Below are 16,238 nucleotides of genomic sequence, written 5' to 3'. Positions count from 1 at the left end.
AAAAAATGTCCGTCTGTCACATCCAATAACATGGATGCAATACATATTTTTTATACAGAGATTAAATTAAACACCTTTAGACTGTATGTAGAAGGTGGGCGACTTTTAAAGGCAACTGGTTGCACTGGATTTTATTTAGGGGTAGCAAAGCAATGGGAGGCTGCACAAAAATGCACGACACGTGTTTCTATTTTGTATTTGTAACAACGTTTGAAAACACTGCATCTTCTCTATTATGTGCCACTTTTTGTTGGTCTATCATATAAAATCCCAACAAAATCCTAAATAACTTTGTGGCTGCAGTTCGACAAAATGTACAAGCCGTTTTGTAATATCAGAAACAAACGCCGTTAAGATCTCCGTTACCTATATTATATGTGATGTCTGGTAAAGCTTATATAGAAGTAGCTGCAGAAATGTTTGGTTTTCTGGAAGGAGTCCCCCACCCATCCATCACTATTCTTCCAGCACAGCAGAGCTATGCATAAGCCACAGGGTGCTTTTCATCCTCTTTTAACAAATCGATGCGCTAAAAGTGCGGTTTGTTAACTAGAGGATTGTTAAGGGGAGCCCACATCCACATAGAAACTGGTGTACAGAATGCCTCCTGTATTCTAAATTAGTATGATCTTTACTGAATTCAATTCAATAAAACTTTATGCGACCACGAGGGGTACAGTGCAGCAGCGCAGATGAACAAAAATCACAAAAAACAAGAAAGTTTACATGCATAGAAAGAAAAGAAAAAAACAGTCAGTAATTAAATGTTAAATAGCTGCAACCAGAAAAAGCATCGATCCATGAACACATATAAACAGAGGAGGGTTAGGAGTTGAAAAGAAGTACAGCTTTTGAAACAAAAGAGGCACCCCTCCTATATGTGCTGCATCCTGGGAATCGAAGCCGACATTTGGACCACTGTGCCACTTAAAGGCAAAGGGAAGGGGATGTTAGGGGTCTTTAATAACCCTCAATGTTTGCTGGTCACATTGCACATGTTGTGAGAAGTAACGACAGGTTATTCACAGGTAGTCCAACGATCCTGGAGCCCACGGGTTTCTGTGCTGCGGGCCGATGAGTGGAACCAGCAGGTGATGGAGCATGTGGTAACACTCGCTATGAAAGGGTAGTAGAATACCAATAGTATGTTTTTCCTGACTCCAAAGGTCGTCAACACCTCTCCTCCCTGTGCAACACGCAAACCCAAGGTGGAACCGTCTGAGAGTCCGCCTCTCTGATGGTGGGATGTTTTTAGAACCTCGTGGCTTTCATCGCTAATGAGTGACGCAAGTGCCACAGGCCCGAAGATCATGCAGAGCTTTGTGCTTTTTATGGGAATAGAGATGACTGTGGAATGTTTCCGAAGATGTGGGACCGTCCAACTGTCCACAGAGCTCTGGCACAGGGACTAAACCTTGTCACCTAATTGTTGTTCACAGCTGCTAAGGACCCTGCCATCCTGTGTGCTGAAAGTGAGTGCAGAGAATGAGTCAAACTGTAAAAAAAAAACTACATCTACTTTAAGATTATTTGGGTTTTATTGAACGAAATTGATTACTCTTGGGATGATTTACCGTGCTACATACTGGGTTTTATTTTGTGGTCAGGTTTGGCAACGACACTTTTAACAGCAACATCGTTTTTGTTGTCAGGACAGCTAATAATTTGAGTCTGAGCTGTTGACAACAATTTAGACATTTTTTTTCCTTTCCCACTTTTATCGATTGCAGTCGTAACGAGCTCGAGTCAGATGTTATCTCCACAAGTGGGACACACGCTGTGAACCGCTAAACATGAGAGAAATGAGGAAATTCGGTTTAAGCAGCAGCAGATTTAGCCGGATATGTGCCTCCGGCATGCAGAAACAGAAGCCTGCGCCCTATGATAGCTTATGACTAATTCAATCTGCAGTTCACTCCATTTGAAATGAAGACAGGTGAAATAAATACCGGGCTGAGCTTTTTTTTCAATGCAGCACTGATCCAACTTATACGTTTTTTTATTATGTCTATCATACGATCTCGGGTTTTCCCTGACAACTCCAGACAGTATAATGAGTATAAATATGTGTGACCTCTAACTAGGCTGTTGTGATTCATGTTATGAATCAGATACTTCAATGCATTTAAGGGTTTATGTAAGATAAATGTAGTGCATGCATGCAAAAATCAGTCTGTGTTGAACTGTTTAATAAAAGTCCAATTGTGAACTCTGTTTCAATATCATTTGATTCGTTTAAACTTTTTTTTTTTTTTGAACCGCATGTAAATGCACCAAAATGAATGCAAATCACTAAACGGTCCGCCCATGTCTTGCACATACCATTACCTTACCTTTTACATTTATGATGCAAATGAATTGGGTTTCCAGCTGTTTTTAATGCACCTCTGCTTTTAAAACTCGCTCACAACAACTACCGTATTTTCCGGACTATAAGGCGCACCGGATTAAAAGGCACACCGTGAATTTGGGTGTCTATGTGTGTCCTTTGTCCACATATAAAATGCACCGGATTATAAGCCGCATTACATATTCTTCCAAATGTGTGTAATATCACTCCGCCTCTCCGGTAGGGTGACCAGAAGCCCCTGATTTCTGGGGACTTACCCCACTTTGGATGACCTGTCCCCGGTAATGTCCCCGATTTCAGTCTATCATGATGGAGTAAAAACGTTTAGCGCAACAAGAGGTTTTTACCCGGTCCTGCCGCTGTCCCAATGTAGTAGAGCAAAATCAGAGATGGACCAAGTTTTCATTAGAGAAATCAAATCTGGTCACCTTAAGGAGGAAATACACTGGCCGCATAACGTAAGCTTACGGCTTAGGGGCGTGATTTTAAACGCGTAAATTTACACCAGACACTACACCAAAGTGCGCTTCACAACTGCATGATTCTGCGGCGACAAGAACTTTTGTCATGGGTAAGTAATTAAAGAAAGAGAAATTACCAGTAATATATCCTATGTTTTGATCACCTAAAATCCATGTCTTGACCACGTCTGATTAGAAATCGCATATTTTAGTTTGTTAGCTTGTCACAACTACATCATCCATGACACTTTAGTTTCGACGATGCTCATTTTGGGATACTTCCGGAAGTGAACGTTGACATAGGCTGTTGTTTTCCCGTGTGTTCCCTGGCTAACAGGAGCGTATACGCGTCTGAAATTAGAACTTCAATCTAATTTAGGCGTTGCATAGCATAAATAAGAACGTATTATGCTTCTAGTGTACATCTTTTGACTGATTAAAATGAAAAGCTAACTTAAGCGTAGGACGTGCTTATGCTGCTTTGCTGCACTTAAGCGCCGCAACGCGTCCGATGTGTTTCCTCCTTAACACCACTCTCTGTTATCTTAAGAACTATGTTTATCTATTTTTTTAATTAAATAGGTGTTCTCATAGATGTTCATTGTTGTACTAATAATGAGACGATGAAAAAATAATGAACAATAAGTGCAAATCCAAATCAATCAATAAGAAACACAGCTTGATAACCCACTCGGTTTGCGACAGTATGAAATATATTTTACCATCTTTAAAATTAATTGTGGTTACCTTTTGAAGGAGGTAACGAGTTTAGTTTCACACATTCAATTGCATCTTTTGACAGTACAAAACTGAAGAGGAGCAGCTTTAACAAAAGCACCTGGTTACAGCTCATGTTAGGATGTTAGGACAGACATCTAATCCAATCAGGGCTAACTACATTATTCAAACTGAACACGTTATTCACAAAAACTTTTCCAAAAAAAAGTGCTGAGGGTCAGATTTCAGCCCTTGGCCAGTGTTCCTGTAGGGTCGGTCTGAGCTGAACCACATCAGACGCCCTCCCTCAAGGATCTGCACCGTCTCTGCAGTCTCCGTGGTAACGCTTCTTTTTCCCCAGTGTCGTCATGGGAACACAGCTGAGGATTATTCACTTTGTGGCCGCACACAAACTCAGAAATACATGAGCAAGAAGAGCGCAGTCAGCGTGTATGTGGGATGTAACGCAGCCTTTAAAAAAAACACACACAGACACACACACTGCAGGCTGGTTGCACACACATGCACGACAAACAGCGACAGGCTGCACAACCAGATTCTTCTTCTTCTACTTTCGGCTTTTCCCTTTTAGTTGTAGCCGCAGCAAGTCATGTGTGGGCTGCAAAACCACATGACCGCATTTAAAATGTGAATGTTTGTGTGTTGACTGTACTAGAGGGAAAGAGGGATCCTACTGCTGAAGATTTGGGGTAAAGGTTAGTTAGTTATTAGAGCACCGACAGGTATGGGATATATGGTAGAGTGTGTTTATGCCTGTGTGTGTGTGTGTGTGCGTGTGTGTGTGTGTGTGTGGGCAGATACTGCTGATGACAGTGAGTTGTGATAAGGTTAGCAGATAATCCTGGCCCGATGAATGACAGTAAGTGGATTACATAACACCTTTGCTACCTACATTTGTTATTCATTGCCTCAGTGCTCCGACTTTACAAACCGGTGCTTAGTTTTTTTTCCCTTTTGCGTGTACAGATAATGTACTTGAGAGGACCACGCTTGTTTAGGAGGCGAGAAACATCTGGCAGCTGATGTTGCGTTTGAGCGTGTTACCTGAATTAGAGTGCGTAGAGACTCCACATATGACTGCTCTGTGTCCAGGAGGGTCATCATCACATGTTTTCTCATGTCCTACAAAGACAAAAGGAACAAAATGAAGAAATGAAAACTAATCATTGCATTTTTCTTCTTCTCATAAACACAATTAATCCTGATTTATGTAACGCTTACCTAGCCTACCACAGTGGCCTGCAGACAGATATTTTGAGCTCAAAATTATCCCTATAATATTTTTTAAAAACTTTCCCCAATGTATGTGTTGCCTATATGAGATGTAAATTTTTTCCCCCACATATACAGAATGGGATCCATCGATGAGAATAACATACATAAACGATAAGACATAACAAAAAAATATGATTAAACTCCTAAGCATTAGAAAAAGAAACGTCTAATTTCAGATTTTTAATTAGGTTTTATAAATGCTCGGTAAACAGTTGTGAGCAATTCAGGTTGATGCCCTGTTAAATGTAATTGCAACCATCTTTTTGAGAAATTATAGGTAGATATTGGCTGGTTTTGACATTATTCTGTTCTTAAGATAAATTTAGGTCAGATAAAGTGTGGGAATTACTGGGGGGGGGTTCTGACTGTATGGTGCATAGAGTATCACAGCGTTCAATCATTCCATGGGGATTGCATAACGGCCTGTGCCTTTTTGTAAAAGCTTCATATGAGATGACATTTTTAAGAAAAAAAATTAAAATATGTTAGGTTTTGGGATATTTTTGGATAACTAAATTAAGAGCTGCATGATTTAAATAAAATAAAAACAGCTCAAAAGCAGGAAGGAAGATTTATAATGTACAATTGGTTTGCACTCTGTGAAAATTAAATAAGAGCGTAGAATATAAAGAAATGTAACATCAGTGAAAGATTATGCCAACTCAAAAGCAATTTTCTCAGTTGCTCATATTTCATTTTATTACTTCGCTGATTAATGCTTCAGTCTCTGGTCATTACTCCAGAACACTACCTGGTAATTTAAGTCTAAAGTCAAACATTGAATTAAATCTAACATTAGCTTTGACTCATTCTTTTTCATCAGACAAGGTTTTTTCAGCTTTGAACTGAATCAGAGGATATTTCAGTGGACTTTATTCTCTGTATTGTGTCACCACATTGTTTGTGTTGTTACCTGACTGTCTCAATAAAACTAAGTCTTTTTCTCAAATAAATTGACTGATAGGCAACAGTTAAAGAGCTATCAAACAAACCTGTACATTTAAAGTGTTCCCTTTTTGTAATTATTTATATACACATTTTTTTATATTTTAATACAGAGCAAAAACACAAATTTGAGGACAGAGGGTGATCTACATACCTAATAAGACAGAATAAGCCAAATAAGCATTTCATTTTTGCCAGCTTTTTTCTCCCAGAAAGTTTAACTGAATAGGTAATTTGCTCTCATATATGCAATTATTTTATGACATATTAAAGCATTCTTAAAATTCTTACACTTAAAGGTTATGACGACATCGGAACAGTACACGATACAGAAAATCAGACATCACTGTTTGCAAAGTGTTTATGTTTTGAAAGAGATGAACATATCTTTTACTGACTTTGACATTTTGAATGTCTACAATTCTGTCGTCTGCACTGTATAAAACCAGAGGAATATTACTAAACCTCAATGTACAAAGTAGTTCCTACATTTATTCAATTCTCCCCTCTCAGCTCTCGCGCATCCCTTCCTATCCTCCCACCCAAAAAACTTTTAAATAAACAAATCTGAGCCGTTATCTCGTACGCAGCCTCACAAACACAAAACCAAATGGTTCTTTAACGCAATTCAGTTTACTCCACATAAAGGGTTAATGGGAAGCAAAGCCAGTGATTTGATCTCCATCCTGCTAAATATCTACTCGCGTCTAAGATGAATCGTTTGCTAATATTTTACAGCCTTCATGGGGGAAACAGAAATGCAAAAACACACACCATGAAATGTGTCTCATAAGAAAAACCTGACTCAGCTAAACACCCTTGCAGTGACTCCAGATGATATGTGGATGCAGAGGTGCAACTGCTCCAACATACCAACATCAGGAAGGAAATAAGAACATGAAGAAAGGAAAGGCAGACAAAAAAAGATTAAGAAAGAAATGCAAGAAGTCCTGCCTCAGCACAAGAAAGACAAAGTTGCCATTATAACTTCTCCATATTCATTTAGCATCTTGTATTTAAAATACACTTCAATTTATATGCAGTTGTATTACAATTGTATTACAGTAATGACGCTCCTTTAAATTAAACTGAATCTTAGAGTCCTGTGAATGAGATAAGAAAACTCTACCTTAATTACAAACTTTTATTTTTATGGAAAGCCTACAAAGACAGGCTATTCAGAGAAGCAGCAACGAAGCCCCTTATAACTCTGGAGGAGCTGCAGAGAGCCATAGCGCAGGCGGGATTGTTATGGTCATGCATTCTCAACAAATCCGGTCATTATTTGCAAGAGTGGAAAGTAGAAAGCCATTGTTGACAGAAAGCCATAAGAAGTCCTGTTTACAGATTCCTACAGGCCATGTAGGGGACACAGCGAGCACGTGGAAACATAAATATACGGCCTGAGCTACAAAGAAACAGGTCATATCAAAGCTTATTCATGTGTTAAAAATGGTGCAGTCAAAGTCGAGACCTAAACATGACATGAAAAAGTGTGGCAACATGTAAGAAACTGCTGGTAAAGGATGTTCTGAGTCCAATCTGAGTGAGCTTGAGCTATCTTGCAAAGATTCGCCAGAAATTTGGGACTAAATCTGCAAAGTAAGTAGAGTCGTAGTCCAAAAGCAAAAAAAAGTGGTCCTATAAAGTATTTACTCAACAGGTCGGGGGCATTCTTCTCCTTTTCTTTTTATAATTATACACTACTTTGTGTAGGTCTATCATGTAAACCCCACAAATTTTTAATAACCTGACAAAATGTGAAAAAGTTCAAGGGTTAGAAATAATTTTGCAAGGCACACCATATGCTCAGATATTCATAATCACAGAGCCAGATGGAAATAACTAAATGTTGAAGATAACCAACATCAACGTGTATGGATAACAGTTAATCCAATCCTTGGCAGCACATAACTCCATAAATTTGGTTATCTTTTAAAGATTTGTTAAATTATAGCCCAATTTTAGCCTTGACGTCTCAGAGCAATGTAGACGTTAATCCATTCTGAACAAAAAAAAAAATGCAGAGTGTGACAGTAAAATTAGATTCTATGAATAAACGATTAATTGGCCTGATCTCCTCTATAACAATCTCAGAATTCGAACAGTTACTTAGGTTTCTATTTGTATCCCTTCTTTTCAAACTTTGGCATAGAACATAAAACATGTGGTTTTATGTTGTGGGAATAGATTGTTTTATTACCTAAACTGTATAAGATTAAAGATATTGTACTTGTGTTTGAAAATCCCAAATAACGTGAGAATAAAATAAACAAGAGAAAACTTTATTGGGTGTAACTAGTGCCTAAGTTAAAATCTTCATTGGCTGTTAATGGAAAAAAAAACTTAGCTGCAAGCTCTACACTGCAAAAACAGAACTAAAAATAAGTAATATTGTCTTGAAATAAGTGTATCTGTCCTTGATTCGAGCAGATAAATAAGATGATCTGCCAATGAAATAATATTTTTGAAATAAGAACAATTCATCTCCATCATCTTATTTCAAGTGCAGTATATCTAATTATCTTATTTTAGGGGTGAAAATACTCATTCCAATGGCAGATAATCTTATTTACCTGCTCAAATCTAGGATAAAACACTAATCTTAAGAACATTTTTCTTACTTTTAGATCCATTTTTGCAATGAAACGGTCCAATATTGTGCTTTGATGAAGCCGATGGTGTTACTTGTACCGTTTATGTTACATTCTGTTCTTCAGCAGGGAGCAAACAGATTGGTGAGAACAACGAGGGGGTGGGAGGTGGGGGGGGGGTCTGAGGAACATGTCAGAAGTATAATCTGGGGGGCATCTCATGGGAGGTTCCCAAAATATCCTGGTACCAAACAGGACATAAATATCAGCGGGAGCCACAGGCAGAACCCTGTGGTGCTTCCACTGCAGCTTTTTCTCCCTCTCACCGTCTTAGAAAGAGAGGTCACGTAAAAATACACAGAGGACTTTTTTTTTGTTCCCCCCCCTTCTCTTCGCCTGCTTCGCTCTGCCAGCAGCACTGTGCCCTATAAATAACCTTAACAATAACTTCCCAGAAAGGGTATGTTTAGTGTTTGGCATCTGAAGAGGTCCCAGGGGCACCGTGGGGTTCCAAAGGAGGCCGAAAGGTGCTGTTTGGATGGGAGGAATGTGTGTCGTTTAGCATCAGGGGTGGGTGGGAGTGATAAGATTACTTTTCACTGCAGGGGACCAGGTATTTAATACTTTTTTTTTTTTTTTGCATTTAAAGTGACGACAGATTTCTTGTCAAAATAGTTTTTCCTTAGCAGAGTGTTGCCTTTTCAGTCAACTTATGCGCTGTAACAGCGAAAAGGAAAAAAACAAGAGGACTACAGGCCACAGAGCAAAGCTCACAACACCAAGTAACCATCATCCCTTTATTTTCCATAATTACCCTGCAAGTGGGAGCTTACTCAGAATACTTTAAGCTTAAGTACCCTATTGTATCATGCAGCGGGGCTAGTGTTAGGGGCTTTGCTTAATCTGTGACAGTATCTGCAAGTATTACTCAACCGTGAAAAAAGGATTTCCACCATCACAGATATCTTGTGTGGGTATTTTTTTTTTCCCCCCTTATGTGTCACTCTTAAATGTTTCCACCTAAGTAAACACTTCAAGCATTTTCAAAAGAAAAAGAAAAATATATGATTATCCTCAAAACTTCTGGGGGGAAAAATATACTTTGGACAGTGAGAAAAAAGGAGGAGCTTCTCAGCGGGCGTGCGTCCTGCCACATCTGATGCAAAAACTAACAGCATCTGACAAAAAGGACTACATACTGCCAGACAAACATGTCGGTGGTGGTATAAAGGCCCGGGGATGCTTTGCTTGCTGTAGGGGACGGAGCCATGAATTTGGCTCTATAGCAGGAAGTCCTGAAGGAGAGTGTCCGCCAATTAGTTTGTTGCCCAAGGGAACAATGATCCAAAGGACACCAGGATGTCTGGTTCTGAATGGCTCAAAATGAACAAAATAAAAGGTTATGGAGTATCGAGGTCTGCTGTGACATGAACTTAGACTGTTTGTGGTTGAAAACCCTCCAAGGTGATTTAATTAAAACATTTTACAAACAAGAGGAGGGTCAAGATTCCCTCACAATGATGTAAAATGCTTAAAGGCAGCGGTCGCCCCAAAAAGTGGGACAAGTGGTTATTATAAAGTTTCGACTTTAATTACAAAAAGGTGATTTTGTTTGTACATTTTTAAGTGGACGTTTATTTTTATTTTTTTACGATTTTTGCACAAACTGATGTTTTTTTCTAATGAGATGTAAGAATGCTCCATTTCCTTACATCTTGACAAACCAAGATTGAACCCCAAAAAGCAGAAGTTTCAACTTTATACTTTGAAAACTCAGGAACCTCCATCACTGCTTCCAACTGTAATTTATTTCAGGCTTTCAGTGACTAAACACATCAGAACCAGTTTTTTTAAATAGATATTGTGGTTTATGTAACGTATCTAGATTGGCTTTAAGTGGACCCTTATGGATGGAGTCCTGGACTGTGATTAAAAGTCGGTTCTGAAAAGGCCACAAGAAAACCAAACTATTCTCCTGGGAAGAGTTAGAGAAATACCCCGCCTAGAATAATGAGAGCAGCTTTATTATAACTAGAAAACATGTAGTGGGGGAGCAACAAGTTAACGGAAACAATAGATATTAATGGGAAAGAATGCACATATCAGAGCCTGTATGTATACTTTAATTCTGACTGAGTCGCTTACAGGAAAAAATAATAATAGTGCACACTCATTCTTGTTTTAAAATATCATTTCAATTGTTAGCTGCATTATCACCATTCTATCCTCGAAATAGAACAGCTGAAATGAACCATTAAAGGAGCGTAGCGCCTGTTCCAGTGTTTTTGTAGAAGTCTGCCCCCTCTGGCTTTAAGTTGAAACGACACCAGCGTTGTGCACATGCATTGAGAGAAGAGGAAAAGCATCTGCTGCTGAAACTGCACAGCTCTTTTGTTTAGAGGTGTAATGTCTTCTGAGGTAAGAAAATTATGAATATTGAATTTAGCCCACATTCTCTCGCTAATGCGTCAATGGCGGCAAAATAAAATCACCCTCTAATGAACTGAGTAATAGAGCCTGTAGAGGCAACTGCAGTAAATAGAGGAACACTCATTTTGTATGTTGGTCAATTGTAAGGGCATGTATAGGAAAGAAAAAAATGTAACCTTTAAGACCAGAATTAATATGGCATTTACGAATTCATGTACGACTAAAGTCCTGATACATCTCTTATTTTCAAACATTTGGTGAATAAAGCTGTTGCCCGTTTGGCAGTATATCACCCATACAGCAGCACAATGAAACCAACTCTTGACAGTTCTAACTCGTCAGTATTAAAAGTTCAAAACCATCTTCCTAAATCTTTGGATATAACAACTGTCTAAATGTACTGTATGTATGGCACACACACAGAAACAATATGCAAATGCACAAAATGTACTCCTCACAGCTGCCGCTATGTGAATTTCTAATTTGAATTGAGCCTCATGTGCCATGATTACATTAACAAATGCACAGCTCTTTTCTCATTGAAAGCCAAACTTTGATTGGTCGCTATTTACTCAGAGCAGGCGTATAATAGTAACAGGAATCCACACACACACACACACACACACAACTGTAGGATTTGCTGAAGCCCACTAAGAAAGTGCTAAGATGATATTGTTAACTGAATGACCCAACAGGAAGACAAATGAAACGGTAAGATACGTTTAACTATGAAGGGGGGAAAAAAGAGGGGAACTTCCCTAAAGACAGGAATGCTCTTCTATTTTCCCTTGGCTGTCTTTATTAGATTACACACACACACACACACACACACACACACACACACACACACACACACACACACACACACATCAGAACATGGTGAAATAATGCTAGGAATGCCACTTTCGTTTCATGAGCCAGGTTACCATAGTAGCCCCAGCTGGGAGGCTGAACAATCACAGGACAGCAAGTTTTGCAGTGAAGTTGACAGCAGTGTGGGACCAAAGTCAACCTACGCTTAAGTCCAGTTTCTGTCAAACTTCAGCAAAAAACACTGGAGCAATTACACCGAGAGAGTCAATGCTCGGGGTTTGGCTCATGATGCTGAGGAGGCAAAGGAAAAGAAAATAACTATATAAAAAGAGAGGAAAGAGAGGACTTGTACCAGACAATCTTAGCAGTGGCACAACAGAATTTAATTTAGCAAAAAATTAACATTTCTTTAGCACAGAGCAGGACCACTGTGGAGCAGCCAGAAAGGGAAGCAAATAGACCTGATCATCCCAGGTCTAAACTGCAGAGCATGCATGTCTAGCGTGTACAGTGCTTAGAAAAAGCAAGAAATTAAGGCAGTTATTAAAAGGAGGACAAAAGTATTATCTAGCTTATAAAATAAGCATTATTCGTTCTTTCTAGTTTCAACTCAGCCCCAATCCACCCCCCAAACATTCAACTGATTAAAAAGTTACTGGTTATTTGTTTTTTAATAAATAACCAGTAAAAGGGCCGGGGGAATCAAGAAATATATTTTAATATTAAATTGGTTAGATTAACTTGACCTGGAAAGTTAATGTCTGGGTAACATAAACATTGCACCATCCATCAACACGTTAGTGATCCATCAGCCATGGGAAGTTATAGACGGACCCAACCAAAACCCTCTAGAGAGCTGCACCTAACAAATGTCTTCTTCTCTCCTAGTAACGCCAAGCACTGAATCTTCTGAGATGCTTTTCCAAGCAGTAGAAATTCAATTCTATGACGTCTGAAAACAAAACGCACGTTTTTAAATGGAGCCTTAAATTATGCTACGAGCCAAATCATCAACAAGTTGTATGAAAATGGAGAGTAAACATGCTAAAGTTAGCCTAGCTTTTCGGACAAACCGATGCGGCATCTGGGTAGTCGTAGCTGAACGAATTTGAACGTAATCACAATGCTAATGTAGAGCATCTTATGTTATTTCACTGCATTTAAATGCAACTTCAAGCATATGTATGGTATTGATTTTAGTTACTTAACATAGGACTCAAGTTTCGGGTAAATTACTTTCCTCAAAGGTTTGGGACTGGGGACTGGGGAAACCTTTACCCATTTTTTAATTGTTACTTTAAGTAACAAATAGTCTAAAGATCCTATTTAAGGTATGTTCTTTCACAACAATGTACCATAGAGCTGGATCAGTATTTGTGTCCTTTTTATCCATTAATTCATAGGCAGAGATCCTTTGCTGACAAAAACATCATCTGAAAAACCTACGGACTGAAAATGGATAAAAAGCAGATTGAAGTACCTTTAGAAAGCATGAAAAAATATTGGATCAAGAATACTTTAACAAATTACAACATTAGTAAATTACAATAACTGTCTTGAATAAAAAAACAACTCTAACAAATCATGTCTATTGTTTACATTAGGGCGACTGTGGCTTGTCGGGTTGAGTAGTTGTCTGGCAATCAGAAAGTTGTGGGTTTGATTCCAGCTTCCCCTTGCCACATGTCAATGTGCCCCTAGGAAAGGCACTTAACCACAAGTTGCCTACTGAACTGCGTCTCGGTGTATAATATGTGTGTGTGTGTTAGTGAGAGCAACTGGGTGAATGTGGCTATAGTGTACAGCGCTTTGGGTGGTCAGCATAACTGGAAAAGCATTATATAGGTTCAGTCCATTTACATTTCTGTCTGTAGCAGCAGACATAAATGTAAACAGTAAAAGAAAGACTTTGAAATAAGAAAATATAAATACTTTAGTCCACAAATGTCTTTATACCTTAAATCCAACTAAGTATTCATGATTAATATTCAGTTAGAAAATGTTTTTGCACATTGAAGCCTGTGTTTATTCACTGAATCCTTAATTTTCTCAGCTTCCGAAATAACTAGGAGGATTTTATTTTTTTTAAAAAGATTATTTTTAAGATCATTAGGTTCAGCTTGGTTCATATCATTATCTACCATACTTCAGTTTATCTTTAGGCCATTTCTCTAGGTGCTTAACACAAACGCTTATTTAAAAATATGACTTACTTTCTTTAATATCATATCTTAAGATGAACAGAAAAATAGATAGGTGTGTCACATTCAGCATCATCTAAATCCAAACCACCCCCAACAGAACTAATGAGTCATCTTCATTTCAAAAGTGAAATCGGAGAGCCTTCATCATCTCAACACAGCACATCTCAGGAATGATGCGGCTTTAAAGCCAGAGTCTGTTTGTGTAATTCAATCGCCCCACAAACAGGGGAGTGGTGATCATTTTTGGGAAGACAAGTCCGTACATCACAGCCTGTTCATCTGAGAGGGGATTCACATGCAAGAGTAACGCAGTGAAACACTGAATGTTGAATTTTTCTTTTCTCCAACACGTTCACAGTGTCTGACATTAAGCCCGTTCAGCAGCCTGGGTGTGTGTGTGTGTGTGTGTGTGTGTGTGTGTGTGTGTGTGTGTGTGTGTGTGTGTGTGTGTGTGTGTGTGTGTGTGTTGGAACAGCATGTTCTCCTAAGGTTACCCATGTCCTCTTATGAGCTTTGATGATGATGTGGACTCAAAGGACACAGAAGTTTTGGCTTAATGTGAACACTGGACGACCTATATAGAACGATCTTAGACAGCTTCTACAATTTAAAACAGGTTTTTTACATACACTGTACAAAAATGTATTTTTCTTTTCTTTTTTTTCTTTTGCCGTTTGACATTTAATCAGACTCTTTTTCCATTTAAGGTCAGTTAGGATTACCAGAATTATTTATATTTCCTAAACTCCTGAATAACGAGTATTTCATTGCGTTTTTAAAGTTAATTCACATTTAGAAGTTTGCATGCATTTGTTTTGTATTTGGCGTGGGTTGAACCTTTTGGCTAGCCTTCCGCAAACCGCTCACCATAATTTACAGGAGTTTTTCCTCCTGGCATGAAATGGTGTAGCTGAGTCAGGCTTGTAGGCTGCCTTATACACACACACACCTTTGCCAGCTATGCCCACAAATTTTCTATGCGAGTGAGATCGGGACTTTCTGAGAGTCACTCCAAAACATTTGCTTTGTTGTCCTGAAGCCACTTTCTAACTAATTATGTGATTTGCTGGGAGTCTTTGTCCATTTATAAAGACCCATTCGCATCCGAACATTCTGGCTGGTGTCTAAAGGTTTTGCTTTAATGTGTTCAAATAATTGTCTTTTCCTTTGATCTCATTTATTCTGTGAATGCACCAGTCCATCAAGCAGTAAAAACACCCCTACAACATGATGCCACTACGCCCGTACTTCAAGTAGGCTACTACATTGTTGGGATGAATGTTTCAGGCTAGCAAGCGTCTTCCCTTCTCCTCCAAATGTACCAATTGTCATTGCAGCCAAATACTTCAATTCTAGTTTAAGCAGATTGTTACATGTCTTCAGGACATGTTTGTGGTGTTTCTCCCCCTCCCCCTCTTGTTTTGTTTCCTCCTCAGGTTGGGTGTACAGGCTGGAGCCACTTGCCCAAATTGGTTCATGAATCAAGGAGCCAATCAAGATTAAAGACAACCTCCATATAAGGTGTTCAGCTGAGGCCAGCTGGAGGGGCGGATGAGGGCTGACAATCAAGCAAACACACAAACTTTTGATGTTGCTTGGCTCTCGGTTGTGTGAGATGTGGTGGTGGGAGTTTAGAGACTAGGTAAGTTTGGGGACCCCATACATTTCCAGCACGTAGGTGAATCTCTGTTAGAGACACTAGGTAAGTAGGCTGGTGCCACCTATGTAAAGTTTTGTGAGCTGTTTTGTTAGTTTAGGATAGTAAGGTTTATTTTTACTTTTATTTTTGCTTAGCTTAGATGGTAGAAGGTAAGGGTTGTTTTGATTAGTTTGGCACAGTCTAATGGTCTCTTTACTCCCACCCCTTCCCCCCTCAGTTTGTAAAACTTCTTTTGTGGGATTGTTTTTGCATAAACAATAAATCCCGTTATTTATTTTAAAACATTCACCTGGCTCCCGTCTCATATTTGTGGTTGTCGTGTTACCCTCCCTCCTTCAGTGGTGGGGGGGTCTGTAACACAAGTGGGGGCTCGTCCGGGATATCCTTTTTGTCCTGAGCTAACTACAACCACAATATTTGCCGGGTCCTTGTGACTGTTCAACAATGAGTTTTGACTTAGGTGAGTTCATTCACACTCCTTGTTATGAGAAGTTGGAAAGATGTCGCAAGAATGACTTGTTGTGCATTGCAGAACATTTTGATATTCCTGTGAAGAAGCATTTTGCTAAATGTGAAATTAAGAATATCATTGTGAAGAGATTGATTGAGCTTGAAATCCTCATGGATTCAAGTAAAAGTGACCCAGAGATTTGTGATAACCCTGTTCCTTCTATTGAAGCGTCTGCCATAGCAACTCCCCCAAAGGTGTTGGTGGAACCTGAGGCGCCACCTGGGACTTTACCTCGTTTTGATCCTGTCTCACCAGAC

The 16,238-nt window shown here is 39.0% G+C and overlaps 1 protein-coding gene across 1 annotated transcript in view; it reads right to left on the bottom strand.

The window, feature by feature from the left end:
• The window catches only part of LOC105923377 (rho guanine nucleotide exchange factor 17), a 98,098-nt gene that overhangs the window by 22,035 nt on the left and 59,825 nt on the right, over positions 1-16,238 (bottom strand). The window contains exon 2 of the mRNA XM_012859310.3: positions 4,594-4,671. Within this exon, the coding sequence (XP_012714764.2) occupies positions 4,594-4,671 (78 nt within the window). The remainder of the gene's footprint in view (positions 1-4,593; positions 4,672-16,238) is intronic.

The sequence above is a fragment of the Fundulus heteroclitus genome, chromosome 18 (assembly GCF_011125445.2).
Source record: "Fundulus heteroclitus isolate FHET01 chromosome 18, MU-UCD_Fhet_4.1, whole genome shotgun sequence".
In the NCBI taxonomy this organism is placed as follows: Eukaryota; Metazoa; Chordata; class Actinopteri; order Cyprinodontiformes; family Fundulidae; genus Fundulus; species Fundulus heteroclitus.
Note: the sequence above shows the minus strand (reverse complement) of the source record. Positions and strands in the feature narration are given on the sequence as shown.